At 32.9% G+C, this 20,464-nt stretch overlaps 1 protein-coding gene across 1 annotated transcript; it reads left to right on the forward strand.

The window, feature by feature from the left end:
• The first annotated feature begins 9,324 nt into the window (after window positions 1-9,324).
• On the forward strand, window positions 9,325-15,830 carry LOC117911378 (bifunctional riboflavin biosynthesis protein RIBA 1, chloroplastic-like). The gene is made up of 7 exons (XM_034825733.1): window positions 9,325-9,559; window positions 11,400-11,787; window positions 11,915-12,136; window positions 12,665-12,987; window positions 13,193-13,322; window positions 14,690-14,986; window positions 15,198-15,830. The coding sequence occupies exons 1-7, from the start codon at window positions 9,510-9,512 to the stop codon at window positions 15,465-15,467; spliced, it is 1,680 nt and encodes a 559-aa protein (XP_034681624.1). The 5' UTR covers window positions 9,325-9,509; the 3' UTR covers window positions 15,468-15,830.
• Window positions 15,831-20,464: the final 4,634 nt, after the last annotated feature.

Genomic DNA, 20,464 nt, shown 5'->3' on the forward strand with positions numbered 1-20,464 from the left:
AAAAATAAAAATTTTAACTCACGTTTTGGAACTAATTTGAGTGTTGTGGGAAAGAAAGAAAATGGAAGAAAATTGGGAAATGGGGAAGGTGGAGGAGCGTTGGTGTCACGCCACCGATGGTGGCAACAAAGACCGTCGAAGATGGGAAGTGGTGTGCATGTGAGGTAGTGTGTGAGGGGGGAAAAAAGGAAGAAGAGATGTAATGGGAGAAAATGGGAAAAAGGAAAAAAAAAATGGGGTCGGTTGGAAGGAAGAGAAGTGGGTGTGGATTGCCATCCTTTGAGTGGAGTGTGGCAGTGGTAGTGTGGGAGGAAAAGGAAGCAAATAGATGGAAAAAATGGGAGAAAAAAAAATGGGGGTTGGCCACCAAAAAATGGGAAGAAAAAAAATAAAAGAAAAAAGGAAATGAGAAGAGAGAGAAGAGAGAAAAGAGGAGGCGGGATGGGTCTTTGAACATAGGGGGATGGGTGAGAGAGAGAGGGGGGTGGGGTTGTTGGGGAATGTATGGGAGAGAGAGGAGAGAGAAAAGAAAGAGAAAAAAAATATAATAATAATAATAATAATAACAATAATATACTAAATAATAAAAAATAATAATTAAATGGTGAGTAAATTAAAAATATCTTATGTAATTGAGATTTAATTTTAAAAGTAAAATTGGGTTAAAAATTAATATAAAAATAAAATTATGACAAATTTTGGGATCTACAATAAGATAAATTTATAATTTTTTATATAAGAATTATTATATTTTATATAGAAGTTACTATGGTGTCATTTAGGTATACTTCTTGTTTTCTATTTTTAAAAACCAAAATTGCAATAAGGTCAACATAAAATGCAAGAACTCTTAAAGATTTATCTTAAAATGATAATGGTTTTTAAAAATTATTTAAAAAATTGAAGTGTTAAAAAAATTTTACTATCTCAAATTTAAAAATTTTTAAAATGACTTTTAAAGATGTAAGTTAAGTGCCTACTTACATAAAAGTTCTTATAATTTATATACGAGTTTAGGGATAATGGGGCACCCATATCCTATTCCTATCCCAATTATCCCTATTTACAATAATAATAATAATAATAATAATAATAATAATAATAATAATAATAATAATAATAATAATAATAATATGTAGACCCCTCTCAGGAAACCAGAAGATTTTAGTTTTTTTTAGGATTTTTATAGCATTGGAGGAATGCTATTTCGGGCACCCGGAGGAGCTGGCAACACCCTAGGCAAGTGGGGGACCCCTTCCCGACACATGAGAGGAGCTGCATGGACCGGCATGGAGATGGCAGGGGGCCATGCTGGTGGTTGGCAGACGACGTGCTCGCTGACGGGTGAATAGGAGAGCCGGTAATGGCTTGCTGAAGAAGACACAAACAGAGGAACAAAAGGAAAAAAAAAAAAGAGGGAAAAAGGAGGTTCCGGAGGAGAGGGGTCGGCTTGCTCATTTTTTTCTGCTAGAAAGGAGCTCTCCTAGGTGCGGGCATGGTGGATTTTCAGTTCATACTTTCCTATTACATCGTTTTTCATGGTTTTTTTTTATGTGCTTAACATTGTTTTTCATGGTTTTCCTGTGTGTTTAATCATCATTCACTGTTTAGATTTACTTGCCCTGCTAATATCTCGTTGTCTTGGGTTTCATTTGAAGCTACCACGTACATGGATTATATGAATTGATTTAATCTTCTCTTTCATCCTACCTGTTTTGAGCCCATAGATTGATCTTGAGATGAGACTACATGAGTTCTCTATCTTTCGTGATTATGATTTTCTTCTATTTTTTTTTCTTTCTTCCTTCTCCTTCACTATTTGTTGTTGCTCAAAGAGATGCTCTGTTTCTTCGTAACTGTTTCATCAATACCTTGCATGAGGTGAGATTTATGAAAGGGGATACCACCTAATGCTTGGCTCATTTTGTTTGCTTTATCACGGGTACACTGTATCTCGTTGCTCTTCCTCCTCCATTTCTGGTATTTTAATATATATCTTGGCTTCTGGTTCACATTTCTGGATTTATTTTGGACTTTTGGTTTTGTAATCTGATTTGTGCTTGAGGGAAGAAGCCTTTGGGGGCATGAATGACAATGAGTGGAACATTTAAGTCCTGTAAGTTGTCGGATTCAACAATAACCCCTAGCTTCAGAAAAATGGAGTTTCGAGACGCGTCTGCCATTGCTTGTCTGCTGAGAAACTACTTGAGCCAGTTTGTAGCTACACCAGATTTTGATGAGCGTGATGTGGAGCACCTTGCTTTTCCTAGCTAAAAACACGGTGGAAAATTATATGGCTGGTGAACGGTGCACATATCATTGCAAAGCAGAAGAATTATGATGTTTTCAATGCATTGGAGGCCATGCGAAATGAAACTTTTCTCAAGGAATTGATATTTGGACCGAAGAAAGTGACGGATATCTTCATCATTGGCTCCTGTTGATGCTGGAGAGGAGATTGACGTGAGAAGTGCTCGAGCTCAGATTGATCTTGCAAGTGGAAGACTATGGTCTCAGTTGTTGCGTTTCAAACAAGAGGGATTTCTACTCGGTGCCGGGAGTCCTTCAGGCTCAAATGTGCATGTTTCTGCCAGTGGCATCGTGCAAGGGCATGCACACTCATTATTGCAGGTAAGAGAGGTAGATGGCCACAAGCTTGTTCAGGTTCGAAAGCCATAGGCAAATGAAGTTGAGTGGAATAGCCCTTGGGCGGACTCATCACCTGAGTGGACTGAAAGGATGAAGCACAAGCTCAAGCATGTTCCACAGTCAAAAGACGGCATATTCTGGATGTCTTGGCAAGACTTTCAGATTCACTTCCGGTCAATATATGTTTGTTGTATCTACCCTCCAAATACCCCACTTACCCATTATCATATCCCTCACCACATTTTCTCTCACTACTACACACTTCATACCCATTTTCTATACCCCTCATACCCCATGCATATACCTATTATCTCATACCATTGTCTCCACTCCTAAGGCTACCCCACCTTGCATGCCTTTCATTTATAACTCCCACCCACCTTGTCCACTTCTTCACCTTTCAATACATCATACCCATATTCCCATCCACCACGTTCACATTCATACCCCTTCTTCTCTTATCACCCATTTCACCCATGACATTCACGCCATGAACCCTACATGCACATGGCTCTACATGCACGCCATGTACTTCTCCCCATACCCTGCGAACCCATTTCCTTCCTCAATATTTGAAGACTCTTCTTCACGGTCTGAGGGGTCCGAAAAGCTTATAAGAAGTCAGCATACTTCAGGTCCGGTTCGTCTTCCAGAGTTGACAGCCAAGCGTCAATGCATGGCCACAGTTGATGCTGCTGCTCGTTTCTAGTGACTGCATGGATGATAGCAATGGCTCCCCCGCACCAAATTTGCAAGCAACATAGCTCAATGCTTGAGATATGTGACTGTGTGCACCAATGGGATTTTTCCTAGCACGTCTATAAGGAGATGGCTCTCCTTAGGCGTCAACTTGAGTAAGGTAAGAATGCATGGCTACTCGAAAAAGCGCCGAAAGCTATGTTGAAGGTCCCAGGGTCTCTGATCAAGCTTCGGTTTCTAAAGATCCAGGAACCTAGTAGTCATGACGTTCAAATGCAAAAACGGCATCCGCGATGAACATGGCTATGGATTTACCGAGTTCATTCTCTGCCCAAATTATAAGAAATGCTGCCTAAAGGACAAGGCAATCCTAAGTGTTTTTGTATCGAGTGCCCTGTGAAATTCGTCCTTGTGCTGTGAGGGTTCGTTTTTGCACTGATAGGAGGAAGTGTAACTCGCCGCGGTGCTTTAGAAGCCGAGAAGGAACACCAAAGCCGGTGTACAGATTCGCGGCGATGAAGGAGATCCATGAGTTGTTGAAGGAGAAGACCGGGATGGCAGCTGCCCCGGTATTCGTGTATCTCGTGATCTGTGGCATCGGAAGTGGGGCCTTCGGGGCAGTGGTCGTTCACGGTGAGGAGACGTAGGAGATATTTTTTTTAGGATTGTGGTTGATGGGTATTTTGGGGAGTGTGTCTCTCAAAAGTAACCTTCAGATAAAGAAAAAGGGTTGGGGGGCATTGACTAAGCTTGGTGATTATGGCGGGCATAGTGGCAGTGGAAGTGAACTTGAGGCCACGTGTTATCACCCACTTCTTCCTCCAGTAATTTTTAATATATTATTAATAATTCCTCCGTTTTTTTTTTCTTTTTAATAATGTCAAATTACTAAACTCTTCATCCCTGTTCCGTTTTCTAAATTGATTTCTCACATTGTAGTCCTCAAGTATTTATTTATTCTTTTTTTAATTCTCATTTCCTTTAATAATTTTCCGATTTCTAAATTTCCAAATTCTTCATTCATGTTCTGTTTTCTAAATTATTTCCTCACCTTCCTAGCTCTCAAGTATTTATTTATTTACTTATTTTTAATTCTTGTTTTCTTAAATAAATTTTCCAATTCCTAAGTCCTTCAAACAATTTTTACTTTTCAAGTTCTCATCCTTAGATCCATTTTTCGATCCTAAAATTCTCGTTTTCCATATAGCCTCATGATTCTAGTTTTCTTTTTAATTTTCCAAATTCCCTTCTTATTTATTTATCTATTTTTAATTTTCATCTTTAGGTTTCTTTTTTTTAGAATCACCCGAGGGTCCCCTTTGTTAATAAGATTTTGCTGCCATTTTTCTTTCGGGCGAGCAATTATCACAATCCTTCTGATTTCCTTTTTAAAGAAGAATATTTCAAAAATAAGCATAAATTCAATTCCGTAATTCCGAATAATGGAATTTATGGAATTAATTCACGTGAAAATGAACGAGCTTTGGTGAGGGCCCTACATACACGATTTTGACGATTGATTAGTTGATTGATTGACTGGAGTATCACACTTGATTGATTCATTCTGCCTTATGACATGCATGAGATTATTCTTTAATTGTGCACTAACCCCTCCCTCTTAATAGCACATGGTGGCTCGCTGTCCCGGTACGTACCCATTTTCACTCTGATTAGTGTCTATGCATGTTCTGATCCTCACGTGTGCATGATTCGCTCTGGGTATTCATTGATTTTCTTATTGATTGCAATGTTAGCTTCATTTTATTAGTAGAGACCCGACTTTAGGGACTTAGAGGGGTGCTACGGTCTCTACCGTACCTTCCCGATAAGTAACCTGACCCCCGAACCCGATCCGGTTTTTTCGTAGATCACCTTTTCCGAATAAGGAGTCACACTTAGGGTTTTTCTTTCTTATTCTGTTTACCCTTTTAAAAATAAAACAAAAATAAGTGGCGACTCCAAGTCATTTTCAAATAATCAATAAAAAATCAATTTTTCGAAATAAAATCGAGCTCGCCATCGAGTGGGAAACGCATGAGCCGAAATGCGGGGTCCACAAATAATAATAATAATCTCGTTTCATCCCATCTCGTTCCAAAGGAGTATTTTTGTCAGGTTAGGGTTCTAACACAAAATCATACATCAAGCAAAACAAATTTGTTAATCTCATGGCCAATAACTAGAAAACACAGTGACAACTTAAACAATTCCAAAATTTCATTCTTAGTTTTACAAAATTATTGCTCATAAGTATCAAACACCCCAAAATCCAATGCATAGATTTGGAAAAAAAAAATGGAAATATCAGCCCTAAAAATTCTTCAAAACGAAGCTAACACCAATAAAAGAAATTGGAGGAGAGGACCAACACCAATCTCTTTGTGTTGTTAGAAGACATGACTTTGACCAATGCCACAAGATCTCAATCCTGGATGTAGGTGTTACCATGGTTGAAACCTTAATGTGTTATTGCCAAAACAATCTTAGAAAGCCCTTTAGGACTTGCAAATCAAAAAATAAAACAAGAGAGATGGTGATCTAGTTTTAGGGTAGGATGTGGTTTTACAACAAAAGAAATGGAAAGAAGAGGAGTTGTATGGAGAAGTCCTAAAATGTGGGTTGAAATAACTATTTATCAGAAGGGTCAATTCATAAATTCCCATTTGGGTGGGACGGGTTGGTACGAAACCCATACATGTGCTATTGATTCAGGTTTTGAATAAGAGCTCCATACCCATCTCAATAGGAGTCGGGTAGGGTGGGTAACCCGTTTAACCATTCCTATATGAGTTGCTTCTATTTTTTATTTTTTATTTTTTTAAGAAAAAAAATGTATAATCCCTAACTTCAAAAATAAAAATATATCCAAACTAACACTTAATAATTTTCTTTTCATGAAAAATATAAAATACTAAGAACTTGAAGATATGTTAAGTATTAAAAATTTTAATGTAAAATATTATAAAATTATATATATATATATATATATATATATATAATTTTAAAGGGTTGTTTTGTAATATTAAAAAGTCACTTTTTTTGTGCCCATATTAAGGAGTGATAAATAATAAAAATATGATGGTTCTACTACATTGCACCTTGACTAGTTTTATTTTTGAATGTTTTGGTCATCTCTCTCTCTTTTGGCTTTCAATTATCCACATTAAGACCGGCTCGTTAAAGGCTCATTTTAAAAAGTTTGGTATGATGCCCAAGTGATATCATTTAAAAAAATATAAGTAATAAATCAAGTATTATGTCAAAGTGGTTATTATTTAATAACTCATATTAGAAATTAAACATATATCATTGTGCTAGGTTGTAATTTATTGGGTGCAGACAAAACCAATTCATTTGGTTTTATCGTATTAAATTGCATTTATGATTATTTTTATTTAAAATGTTTTTAGTTGAAGCATTTTTAAAATTGAAATGTTTTCTACTATTAATATTTTTTAGAAGAGTCACTTATCAAAATACTAGAAATGATATTTAAAATTTTTAAAACTATTTTCTCAATTTGATAAAATACTTGACTTTTCTATAAAAGTGTTTTCAATTTTGAAAACGTTTTCTAAAATTACTCTTAAATGAAATCTAACTAAGAGTTTGTTTGAAAGTGATATATACGAATGCTTTTATTAATAGTGTTTTCATTAAAAATGTTTTTAAAGAAAATCATACAAAAAGAAAAGTGTTTCAAAAGTATTTTTAATAATATGTTTTAGTCTTATTTGGATTGACTTTTAAGAAATCAAATCACTTTTTTAAAACTTAATAAAAGTTTATATCTTTATCTAGTTAATTTCATTTGAAGTGCTTATAACTCAAAAAGAACTTAGATAGTGTTTTCTTTTTGACTTAATCTTGAATAAAACTTACAACCGAATAGTATTCAATAATATTAAGTATTAAGTTATTTATTTTTAATATTTTATTTCAATGAAATATTATGAAGTAAAAGAAAAAAAATTAACAAGATATTTTTATCATTAAAAAAATCAAATATTTTGATTTTTTTTCTATCCATTATTTTTTTAAATAAGTAATAAGTTAACAAAAAGTAAAAAAGAAAAACAAAAGTAAATTACTTTTAACAAAAAAGTTAAAAAAAAAAATAGTAATTTAAAATAAAAATTAGAAAAAAAAATATTTTAAATTCTATTTTAATTTTATAAGTAGTTCTTTTATATTTCAATTTTTTTCAAGTTGAACTTTTTATTAAAGCAAAAAAAAAAAAAAAAAAAAAACCCATCCAAATAGCAAGTGCATGTATATAACAATATATATTGATTCTATTCTTTAATCTATTTAAAAATAATTAAGAGTTTGTTTTACAATTTTAATTTTTTTAATATTAATTTTTTTTTTGGTTTTAGAGGGTTAGAAATTACCAAACAAGCTCTAAATTTAATTTTGTTGTCGTTTTGGTTGAGGGGCCAAATGGAGAATAAAATGGAGAAACAGGGGAAGGGGATTAATATTGAAAATTTGGGAGCGATGACTCATATGTTATGTCAAAGAGGCGTGGGTTTTTGTGGTCAAAGTCAAAGAAGGGGTGAGGCGGCGAAGAGGAAGCCGGAAGCACACAATATAAGGAAAGTAAAAGACGTTTGGTAAACCAAAGGCGCCGATTGGATGGGGAGATGGGGATGGGATGAATGACAATGGCACAGAAGCTTCGCGGCTGTTTGGGCCCTCCTGCGCTTTTCCTCTCGCCCACTCCTATCATTTGCTTCGATTACCCGCCCTCCACCCATGACCCTCCCACCCTCCTACGTCACCCTCTATTTCACTATAACTCAATATTTCAATCACATGTTTATTTATATGTTCATAGTGAATAACTTTTTTATTTTTATTTTTTATATATGATATCTTAAATACAAATGAATATTAAAATAACAAAAAACAATTAACATTTTTTATAATATTAAAAAAATTAGTCATGTGTTTGAAAGTATTTTTAATAAAAGTGTTTTCTAAAAAATATTTAAGAAAGAAACATTATAAATAATGTCTCAATTTTTAAAAAGTATTTCTTAATTTTTATCCAACATCTACTCTCTTTTTTTTTTTAAAAAAAAAAAATTCTGATAAAAAACGCTTTCTAAAATTATTATAAAAAGAATTATTTTGACTTAAATGCAATTCTAACTTAATTATGTTTTTTAAAACTATAATGTGTTTGTTTAAAAGGAAAGTTGGGAAAGAAAATCTTTCTAGCTTGTAATGTTTTTAAAAATATTTTTCACGAGATTTGAATTTTTATTATTTATTATTTATTATTTATTATTTAGTTTTTGGTTGTTTGATTAAAAGAGTTATTGAAAGTTTAAAACCCCAATTTTGCAATTCTAAACCCTCTATTTTTTTTATTTATAATATTTTGACTAAAATGTCTTTATTATTATTTTTTTATAAAAATAATATTTTCTTTTAAAACCTATATAAAAATATTTAAAATAGTTAATGATATTTATGTCAAAAATAAATTTTTTAAAAAATATATATAAAAAAGTTAAAATTATGAATATAAGAATTATTTTATCCTTTTTAACTAATTAATTTTTTATTTTTATTTTTTAAAATTAGAGCATGGCATCAATGGATTTGTTGTCGGATAAAAGCTTTGGAAGAGAGTAGACCTCGTTTGGAAAGGGATAAGGCGATGGAAGGAACTGACCAATTCAGAAAGGTTTTTTTTTTTTTTTTTTTCCTGATATATATTTTTATATATCTAGAGAGAGACATTCCGACAGGCGGGAAGTTATTGGTATGGCATCCTCGCAAATATGGGATTTAGGTTAAATTTTACTTAAAATTATATTTTTTAATTTTAGGATAATGTCTTAAATGGGAAGACGGTAGGTCATTGAATGCATCAGGCGTGGGATAAGCAGGCAGGGAGGGACGCAAAGTCACCTTTGCCATCTCATCTTCTGTGCCAATTACTGGGCTGTCACATTGCCAGGTCACCCGCGGGCGGCAGCTGCCCCATTACTCCAGACGTTTCCTCGTCCTTTCTCAGGCTCCCTTCTTCCATAAATTCCCTTCCTCACATCCATCGCATTGTCAATTTTCGGCGATTCGCAGCAAATAAAAGACCACCCATTTTCCTTTCTGAACATTCAATTCATTCGTGTTTGAGCCCCACGACAATGGCTTCCATCAACGCTTCTTGCCCAACAGCAGCTATTTCCCGTTTACGGTAAGCTTCCTTCATGTTTTTTCCTGGGATTTCTGGAATTTTACGTTTCCTTTCTTGTATTCAGTTTGTGATTCTTATAGATTGACATTCATTTATCATTTTTCATATTTTTTTCTTTTCTTTTGGGGGGTTTCTTAGCATTTTCTGAGCTATATTTTCTGTAAGGTTTTGGCGTGATTTACAGTTTCCATGTCTGCCCAATTTGTGATTCTGCTGGGTTCCTCTTTTCTTTTTTCCTTTTTCCTTTTTGGGAGATTCTGTCGCGTTTCATACATTTTTTTAGCACTTTTCTTTTTAAACTCGACTTTCTGTATTTTTTGAAATTCCATCGGTTGGCATATCCTGGTTTTTAAATTCAAATGTTCATCTGGGTATTTCGTTGTTTATTTTTATTTTTTGGGTTTTCTTAGCATTTCTCTTTGCTATCTCTATTGCAACTTTTTTGTTTTTCCTCCATTTTTTAGGGCTTAATCCCACTATTCTTTGTTTTCTCTTTTGTGAGCATGCAGTTTGATTCTTACCTGCTGATCTTTCTGTTGTTCCTTTGATTTGGATATGTTTTAAGGCAAATGGTGTTATCGATAATTTTTGTCATTATGTATACGATTTTGGATTATGTGTGAGGATCATCCCCCAATTTTGTGATTTGAGATTATAGAAGCGACATGGGTTTGCCTTGTAGATGCTCACACAGTAGGGCAAGAAAGTTCTATCCTTTTGGTAGCTGGCAAATGCAAGGAAACAAACAGGAAATACTTTTTCATGTTTTGGTGTCAAAGTTGCATTCCATGTAGGATATTTGTATAAGCATGGATTAATTATTTCTTTTTCCCAAAAAGTGATTTCCTGACCAATGTGGCCTTGATATCGAGGGAAAGTCGTACCTATATTTCGATGTTGAGTGTGGGAGGTGATTCTTGAACATGGAAAGTATACTACTGATGAAGACCTGAATCTATTACACACCCATTGCAACTGATATTTGTGTGTTTTTCTTTATTTTTAAAGTTTTTTTTTTGGTAAACCAAAACAAGTGTGGGAGATTCAAAAGTTTGTTTCATTCTTCATTTTCTCAACTTTGACTGGTATAATTGACTTTTCCCATAAACGAGAAAAGTATTTTCTCTTATTAAGCTGCCAAAAATCATTAGGAAGAACATCTGCACATATTATGAAATTTAGTTTGCTTGGTAAGAACTCGTATTTTTATATAAATTCTGGGGTTCTAACTCAAATCTACAAAAGCCTCATCCATGCTTTTGTTTCACAACTCAAACTCTATGTTTCCATCAATCACTGCTGCTTATTTAGGACTGTATCTTCTGTTGAATCATTGCAATAATATATATGCAATAAGCACAGGGCTAGAGAACAGCGCTGGTAGGGAAGGTGCGATTGAGCAACCATTATTCAACAGAAGATAAGGTCCTAAATAATCAACAGTGGTTGATGGGAAAAAGAGTTTGAGTAGTGAAATAAATATAAATTTTTTGTGATTTATGTTCACAAGGGTTTGACTTAATGTTTCATTTTGGCTGTCAACTGAACAAACCTCCTCTTTTACCCGGGTTTGATGAGTTGAATACTCTCATATATGACTGGTATATGGTATTATTTAATTCATCAAGTTATGGCATGAAAAGAGTTTGGAAAACTCAATTCTCATTTTGTGGAGTTTAGACTTCCCGACGAAAGCATCTATAAATGTTAGCAATTTTCTGCAAATGCACTCTAATTCAGCACATGATGATTCTTTTCAATATGATGATCTTTTCAATCTTAATCACGTTTCTTTCCTTTTTGTGATATGAATGCCTTGCTAACCTTCTTTTGGGTGTAGGGCATGCAAAAACTTCAAATTGTTTAATGGACTGCACGGTGTGAATCCCTCTTCGTCAAATTGGTATACATCTGATTTGGCTTTGATTCGGTTGGGTAGCAAATCATCGTTCACTATCAAGGGTGATGGTAGAACTAGAGCTACATTGATATCTGGAGAAGGTGGCCTCCTATCATACTCCAATGGCAATAGTGTTGCTGCAATCACCAAGGACCAATCTGTTGGAATTGAGATACAGCCTGATGCAATAGCATTTGGAACGCTTGGAGCAGATACTGCTCCCGCAACTAATGGCTTTCCCATTGATAATGATGAATTTGATCTGGATCGTCCCTCAGAAGGTTTTTCTTCCATTCCAGAGGCCATTGAGGACATTCGTCAAGGAAAGGTTTGTTGTTTTTCAAGTTTTTTCTTGTTATAAGTAGTATTTTCTTATTGTTTTCATTCTTTGTTTTCTTAAATTTTTAATACATACACATATTTATTTCCATTACTAACCTGAAATGATCTTGCAGATAGTGGTGGTTGTGGATGATGAAGATAGAGAAAATGAAGGGGACCTAATAATGGCAGCTTCACTGGCAACACCTGAAGCTATGGCATTTATTGTGAAGCACGGGACTGGAATTGTTTGTGTGAGCATGAAAGGAGAAGATTTGGAGAGGTTGGAAATTCCTTTGATGGTAACCCAAAAGGATAATGATGAGAAACTTTCTACTGCATTCACAGTGTCAGTGGTATGTGTCCTTTTTTTTCCTTTGTTTTTTTGGTCCTTTATGAAATCTATGTTTTTTTTTCTTTTTCAATTTTATTTTTGGAGGAATTCAAGTTTATTAGAATCATGGTTTCTCTTGACTCTTTTGGAAATCAATTACATTTTAAGAAATAAAACATTTGACCTAAAAATGCCAATATGAAATGCCTTTAATTCGGAATAAAATGTGTTGGATAGAATCACTTTTGTTTTCTTGTAGCAGAGGTGGCTTAATTGGCAAAATTTCCACGGGGCAATGATGGCTGTGGTGGTGGAGATTTTGATAAATCTTTTTGACAACCTCAAATTACTCTTGTAGTTATTTGTTATTACTTAGTAACATGAAATTGGAGATTTGTTCGAATATGTTGCCAAGTGGAAGTTTTTGTCACTATAAGTGATTCTGCGTTTACTTATCTCTAAAAATTGTATTCAATTTTAATTATTGCTCATTCTGCAACTTTATTTAGTACTTTTTTTTTTTTTAATTTTATATGATTCACTTTCGTAGGATGCAAAGCATGGTACAACCACTGGGGTTTCAGCTCGTGATAGGGCAACAACAATATTGGCTCTTGCATCCAGAGATTCAAAGCCTGAAGATTTCAATCGCCCAGGGCATATTTTTCCGTTGAAGTACAGGGAGGGTGGTGTTCTGAAAAGAGCTGGACATACAGAAGCCTCTGTTGACCTTGCTATGCTAGCTGGCTTGGATCCTGTTGCAGTTTTATGTGAGGTTGTGGATGATGATGGTTCCATGGCGAGATTACCAAAGCTTCGCCAATTTGCAGAGAGAGAGAACTTAAAAATCATATCAATTGCTGATTTAATCAGGTATGTTGTGTCCCAACATTCCGTCAAGATCCTTTTTATCTGAAGTTGCAAATAGTTTCGGGTGTTTGTGCATGAAACATGAATCTCAATCACTTGTTTCTTCTAGGATCACTGGCAAAGTTATTGCAATTACTCCAGTCCTATTCTTTCATTGCTAACACTTGGAAATTTAATTATTCTGTTGTGTTTTGCATATGAATTGCAGATATAGGCGGAAGAGAGATAAATTAGTGGATCGTTCTGCTGGGGCAAGGATACCTACAATGTGGGGGCCATTCACAGCATACTGCTATCGGTCCATCTTAGATGGGATAGAACATATTGCTATGGTTAAGGTGAGCACTGCAGACTGCTTGTGATTTCAGAACTCAAACTTCTTTATATTATCAGTTATTTGAAGCAATCCCAAGGTATGAAAAAATGTGGTTGCAGATTCAAGTGTCTGATCGATTGTTTGTCCTCTTGAATTTTTACCCAAACAAGCCTAACCTGCTCCAGTTAAGCAAATGAAAAGCTATGGGGTGCCAAATGAATGAACTATGGATCAGATGTGAGTTGGACAAAGTGGAGGGCATTGAAAATCCATGTTATGTCTGAAAATCTGTCCCTAGGTCAGATACTGGGCTCCTTAAACCCACAATTCTTAGTTCAGATTGGATCTGGCAGCAAGTTAGCCCAAAATTTTGAAATTCAAGCTCTTGAATTTGGGCTGGATGAATGGGGGCCTTGTGGCTATTTTCCATGTCTGATCCCATTCTTGAACTGAATCTTGACCAGCAATATTCTATCTCAACCCTGTGATTTTAGGTCAGACTGACTTGGTCAGATGGTTGATGGGTTGAACAGAATTTGGGCTGGTTGGAAACATGACCTTGATGATGGGGTGAATGGGAAGATGAGGTACAGGAAACCATAGGCCTTTGGAAAGTTATCATGCAGGAGCTTACTTTGGATAGAATGTTAGTTTTGAAGTGGGGGAGTAGGTGGTTGAGTTTTAGAGAGATTCTGTTGACAATGGCTTAGGTGGTAAGAGATTAGGATGAGGGCAGCTTTTGGTTAAGTAAAATGGTGTTAAATTGCATGATCCATTTATTAAATGAATCGTGTTTAGGTTGGTTTCAACCTATTTAAGCCATTGTTACCCTTTTAATCATTCTCGCTATATGACATGATTATATGTGACCTGTATATGACCTATATAGCATATTATATTATAAATTTTTAAAATTTTAATATAAAAAGGTATTTGTTAGTAAAAGAATACATTAAATCTATTTTTACTTACATTAAAAATGAGAGTTGGCAAATGGTTAGATGGTGTGCAGAAGCTTCAACTTTCAATTCCACGTATAAAAATAAAAGTCTCAATTTTGCATCTCTGGTACAACGTACTTGTCAAGTATAGCCCAAAATCATGGATTACTAGTTTTATCACTATTTCACAAGGTTACATTTTTGTGAAAAATACACCTTGATATGAGTATTTGCATATCCTTGATCTGATGATTGGTAGTGATATCATGCATCATTGTGCCTGATGTTCTCTCATTAGAAGTTTGCATCAGTAAAACCCAATGTCTATGAAATGACTTAAAGGGAGACCGGTTTCATATTTTTCCATTTATTAGAGTATTTTCTCACCTCTGATAGTGTTTTGAGGCATTTTTGAAAGGAAATTGAACAAGTCTTGTGGTTTAAACAGGGTGAGATTGGTGATGGGCAAGATATTCTTGTGAGAGTACACTCGGAATGCCTCACAGGAGATATATTTGGGTCTGCTAGATGCGATTGTGGAAATCAGCTGGCACTTGCAATGCAACAGATTGAGAAAGCAGGGAAGGGTGTATTGGTGTACCTCCGTGGGCATGAAGGGAGGGGCATTGGTTTGGGACACAAGCTTCATGCTTATAACCTGCAGGATGATGGACGTGATACTGTGGAAGCCAATGAAGAGCTGGGATTGCCTGTTGATTCAAGAGAATACGGCATTGGTGCCCAGGTACCTACTGAATTTATCTAACTCTGCAAGGGTGATTTGAAGAATTCATCCTTGTCCTAATAAGTAATTGAAACTTATAACTAGAAAACTTCAAATCACTGAATAATTGGAACCATACACGAGTAATCAATTCATCATCCATGTAAACCGATGACTTGTTAACAGAATTAAAAATATTCGTGTAAACTGAATTCACTGCCTATTGTTGCAGATGCTAAGAGATCTGGGTGTTCGAACCATGAAGCTTATGACAAACAACCCTGCAAAGTACATTGGGCTCAAGGGCTATGGTTTGGCAGTTTCTGGCAGAGTCCCCCTTCTAACTCCCATTACAAAGGAGAACGGAAGATATTTGGAGACAAAACGCTCTAAAATGGGACATGTCTATGGCTTAGAATTCAATGGCCATCTCACCAATCTTATCAGTGGGAATGGAAAACAGAGCATCAACACCCAACCTGATCCAGTCTCTGACTCGTAAGCATGGCAGATGGTGATGGACCCTCCAACTCCACAGCAAGGCGGCATGGGCAATAGCAGCTAAGGATACCGGATGAAATGTCTGGGCTCTGTTCATGCTCGACTCAAATTCTAAACTAGCAATACATGTTCTGTCAACATTTGAAGTGAAAATTGGTTTCACTGTACTCTGATATCTTCATTCTTTTCCTTCATGAAGTGTAAAATAGACAGGATAGAATTAAACCCTACTTATGGAATTTAGCTGGACCCTTTGAAACATTCATTACTCAGTCTTAGAGGCTCTCTAATTTTTACAATTTGTGAACACACGGCTCATGGTTTCTTTTGAATGTGCAATGATGGACTACTTTCAATACCTTCTTATTTTATGCTTCTAGCCAGGGCTCATTTGGAAACATGTTATCAAATTCATTTTGGTCACTACTATTCTTTTTTATTTTTTTTATTTTATTTTTTTATTTCATTTATTTATTTATTATTATTAATTTTGAATAATTGAACAAAGGCTTCCATTCTTTTCCTTGCCAAGCGGTTGTCAGACAATTGCATTGAAAATTTTAAAGAAAAGCATTAAGAAAAGAAAATAATGATAAAAAAAAATATAAGAAATAGATTTGAGGTAAATAAATTATTTTTATATGTTAGTTTAAAAGCATTTAAATGGATCTTAAAATGGCTATTTAATATTTTTTATTCAATGTTCAAATTGTTGTGCATAGATATCATCATATCTAAGAAATCATTTTTTAACATTTTTAATACTTGAAAACAAATTTTTTAATTAAAAATTTAAAATACTAAAAATATTAGAATTACTTTCTAGAATCATTATCAAATGAATTCTTAGAATCTATTTAATAACGTATTTTAGAATGCAGTTTTAAGGTTGAATTTTTTTTTTTTGAAAACAAAATTATATGTTTGATAAGATTTAGATAATATTTTTTAAAATTTTAAAAATTACTTATAATATTTCTTTGAGAAGCACCTCACTAGGTTTTTATCCCAAAAATACTTTTAAATTATTTGGTTCCCAAAAATTATTAAGAAAAATGATATTCTTTTATAAAAAAAATATAAAATAAAAGTTAAATATGATTAGAATTACTAAGAAATTTATATATTTTTAGATTATTTAATTTTTATATAAAAAAGTTAAATAAGTGAAAAAAATTTAAAATAATATATAAAAATATATTTTTTTTATCTTTTTGAATTTCTTTTATTTCTTTTATTTTCTCTCTCCTATTTTCCTTCCAACCTTCCCAAACAAAACCTCGGATAAAACCAAACACCATCACTAAAAAGTCAAATATACTGCTTAGCGGTGGTTGACCACTCCAATGAACAGATTGCTCATAATAACTTCCACGGAGAAGGCTGTTAAGTTAGTTAGCCGTCAAGTTTGATTCACATATAAATTGTTGGAAAGTGTATGAGAATGATATCTTATGATATTGCTCCTCAAAGGGAATTTAGTGATACCTTTCAACCCACAATGGGTGAACCCCCAATTGGTTTCAAATATAAGAGATTGAGTTGGGTTTATGGAGGTAACTCATGGAAAAAAGAAAAAGACTTCCCAAGAATAAATAATACCCTATTTTGTATTTGGACCAACTTGTGTGATTTTTGAAATTTTGGGAAATTTTGATTAGGTATTAAAAACCCAAATTCTTTTTACCAAATAATAAACTCAGTCTAACCATCTATCAAAAAATAAACACCACCTAAGCTTTATTTTTATACTATGGAGATAAAAAAAATTCAATAAGTATTAAGACGGCACGATAGAGCTTTCTTTTTTGGCTATAAGAGAAAAAGTTAAAAATGATATAAGCCGCTAGTGGCATCAAATGACAAGGGAAGAAAATGCAGAGGGAAAAAAAAACATGAGTAACATTCATCCAAGTTGGGGAGTGGTGTGGACTTTGGGGGGGCCTAGGAGCCATGAGTGGGACAATGGCTAAGAGTAAGGGTGGTGGTGTTGCGGTGAGTGGTTTGAGGAGGGTCCCACTAGGGTGTGGTTGGGTTTGAGACAGAGATAGAGACTGCGCTCCAACTCTGGGTTTCGAGTTGGGGCCTATCAACCCTATCAACCCTATCAAGCATCCTATGCCTTGCCCCCCACCCTAATTCTGGGACGGCTATGATGGTGTTTATTTTTTTACTTAATTCTAAATAGAACCTTACTACTTAATAGTGTTAAATATTAAGTTGTTTATTTTTGTAATATTTTATTTCTATTAAGTATTAAAAAGTAAAGAAAAACCAATATGTTATTTTTTCTATTTAGAAAAAACTACATATTTTGGTTTTTTTCTATTTAGTAAAAAGTTTATAATAAGTCATGAAAAAGTAGAAAAACAAATAACCTAAATTCTAAAACTAAATTGTTTTAAGCAAAAAGCCAAAAAAACAAACATCACCGAAGTCTTGTTACATTTGGACTACGTTTGCCCCATCACAAAATTTTGGACATATTAAGAAACACATGTGAGATGGTCATAGAAACAATTTGGCTAGTTATGTTTCTAAAAAATTTTGGGATTTTTTTTAATAATATTATACTCCAAATTATTTTTCTATAATATGAGACTCCTTAAAGAATCTAACTTATAAATTTCACTCCATTTGAATGGTAATAGCCTAGTACCAAAATTCTGAAGAGAGATAAAAAAAAAACCTATTTAGTTCACTTTAGACAGTTTTGAACCACTTAGGTTTCTAGAATTTGAGGATATTTTGACTATGTATCTTGATTCTTAATTATTTTTATATGTTATTAAACTCAAAAAGGAAACTATTGAGTCTAATTTGATGCAATTCTGGATATGTTTTCAGAGGAAAATAATTAAGTAAACGTTAATGGATTTTCAATAAGATATGCTAAGACAATTTTTCTTTTTAAGAGTTTTGATATTATTAGTTTTTGTTTTAGGTTTATAAATTATTTTTAAAACTTTTTAGAATCATCATATCTTATATCTTAATATTTTCATAAATTTTGGAAATTATTTGGTTAATGAGAAAAATCGAGAAAATGAATTGCATTGCAACATACTCTGTTTTGAGAAAATCTGGAATTGATTTAGCTTGAGGCTTAATTAATGGTTTTTTTTATTACTATTTCAATTAGAAATTAATTCCTAAGGTTTTTAGACTCATCAACGGCCTCAAGTTTCACTTAAATTGAACTTCATTTGCCTACCTTTCCATTTTTAGGAAATTTACATATTTCAATTAAAGTGTTATTAGGATAAGAAAAAGTTAATAGAACCTTAGAATCATAGTTCCTTTATTTATTTATTTATTTATTTTTTATTTATTTTTTATTTTATAGAATTCTCAATTCTCTAAGTTCACTTAAATGTTCTTTTGTTGGGAAAAGATTGATTCAGACTTGGTGGAGGCATTTGTTTTTAAAAGGTTTGAAAAATAATAATAATAATAATAATAAACATCGTAAAAGGTAAAAAGTAATCTAGCTTCCCCAAGTAAAATCATGATTTGAATTTTTTTTTTTCAATATATAACTTTAAATTGTGATCCCAATCATAATTTTAAATCAAAATATTAATTTTTTTAATTATTTCAAGGTGCTTTTTTATTTCATATAATAAAAATATATATCATATGAAAATTCTAAAATATATGTAATTTTTTTTTTAAATAATGATTTGTATTTCCTTTCAAACGTATAAAAATTGCACTTTGAAAATGTTATTCGTAATATTAAATTTTAATGAAAGATTTGTGAACTAATTTCAATAATAATACTAACAATAAAATGTTATATTATTAATAATAAAATAAAATAGGAAAATGAAAAATAAATTTAATTATTACAAATGTTGGTTTTTACTTAAAATTCAACCTTTTCAATTATAAAATATAAAAATTGAATTGAATTAGAAAAATAAAAGTAAATTAAAAAGATATAACTAAAAGTCTATTATTATGTGAATATATTTCATATATATTTTTTATGATGTTTTTAAAATAAAAAGACAACATTAATAAAATGAGTTACATCTCAAAATTTAATAAAAATAGTTATTTTAATCATTTCAAAATACTAATTTTTCATTTATGATTTTTAAATATAAATTTTTTTTATTTTTATCTTTTTTTTTTTATTATGTTAGTAATCTAGAAATTATTTTTTTCTATTTAATTTTTCTCAAGTTGTACTACTTTAAATTATACCAGAATTGTATTATTAGTCAACACAAATGTCTTATACATACGCAAATGTGAATAAATAAATAAATAAATAAATATGATATGGGTGTAAGTATGAAAAGATTGTGTTTCTACGATTTGGTAAGAAATCTAAATAACCTTCATGAAGGAAATAACGGAATATATTCACACTAAATGATTCTATACACCTTTACAGTTTAAATGTTTTGTATAATCATGAAAATGGCAATAACTCTTATAAAATGTGTGTACACAAGTGTGTTCACAATGTTTTGGAAGATTGAATGAAGAGACGAGTTTGATTCGATAAAGAATATGCTAAACACATTAGTATTGTATGTATCAAAATTGTCTAGTGCATATGTTCAAACATGAGTTGAATGAATGAATGAAGCACTCTTTCCGGTCCTTAGTTGAGGGAAACAAGTAGTCAAGAAATACTTAAATTCTTTCAAATGAGCTACCTTATACGCTTCTTGTATACTCAGCTTAATTGTCTTGTATAATTAATGCAAGTATCTTGTACAATTGTGGAAATAACAATAGCTTTATAGGATCCATGTACGCAAGTGTGTTCACAATGTTTGGAGTAATCTAGTAGAAGGAACAAAGAAACAAGTTGATTCGGTAAAGGGTATGTTGAACACAATTAATGGAGTGGGTATTAAAAGTATTAGTGTGTAGGTTCAAATGAGGACTTGATGCATGGGAACATGGTTTCCAATCCTTGAGTGAGGGAAATAGACAAAGGAATTACTGCAAAACTCTCAATTACTTCTCAATGGGTTG

Source organism: Vitis riparia, chromosome 3, assembly GCF_004353265.1.
Source record: "Vitis riparia cultivar Riparia Gloire de Montpellier isolate 1030 chromosome 3, EGFV_Vit.rip_1.0, whole genome shotgun sequence".
Lineage (NCBI taxonomy): Eukaryota > Viridiplantae > Streptophyta > Magnoliopsida > Vitales > Vitaceae > Vitis > Vitis riparia.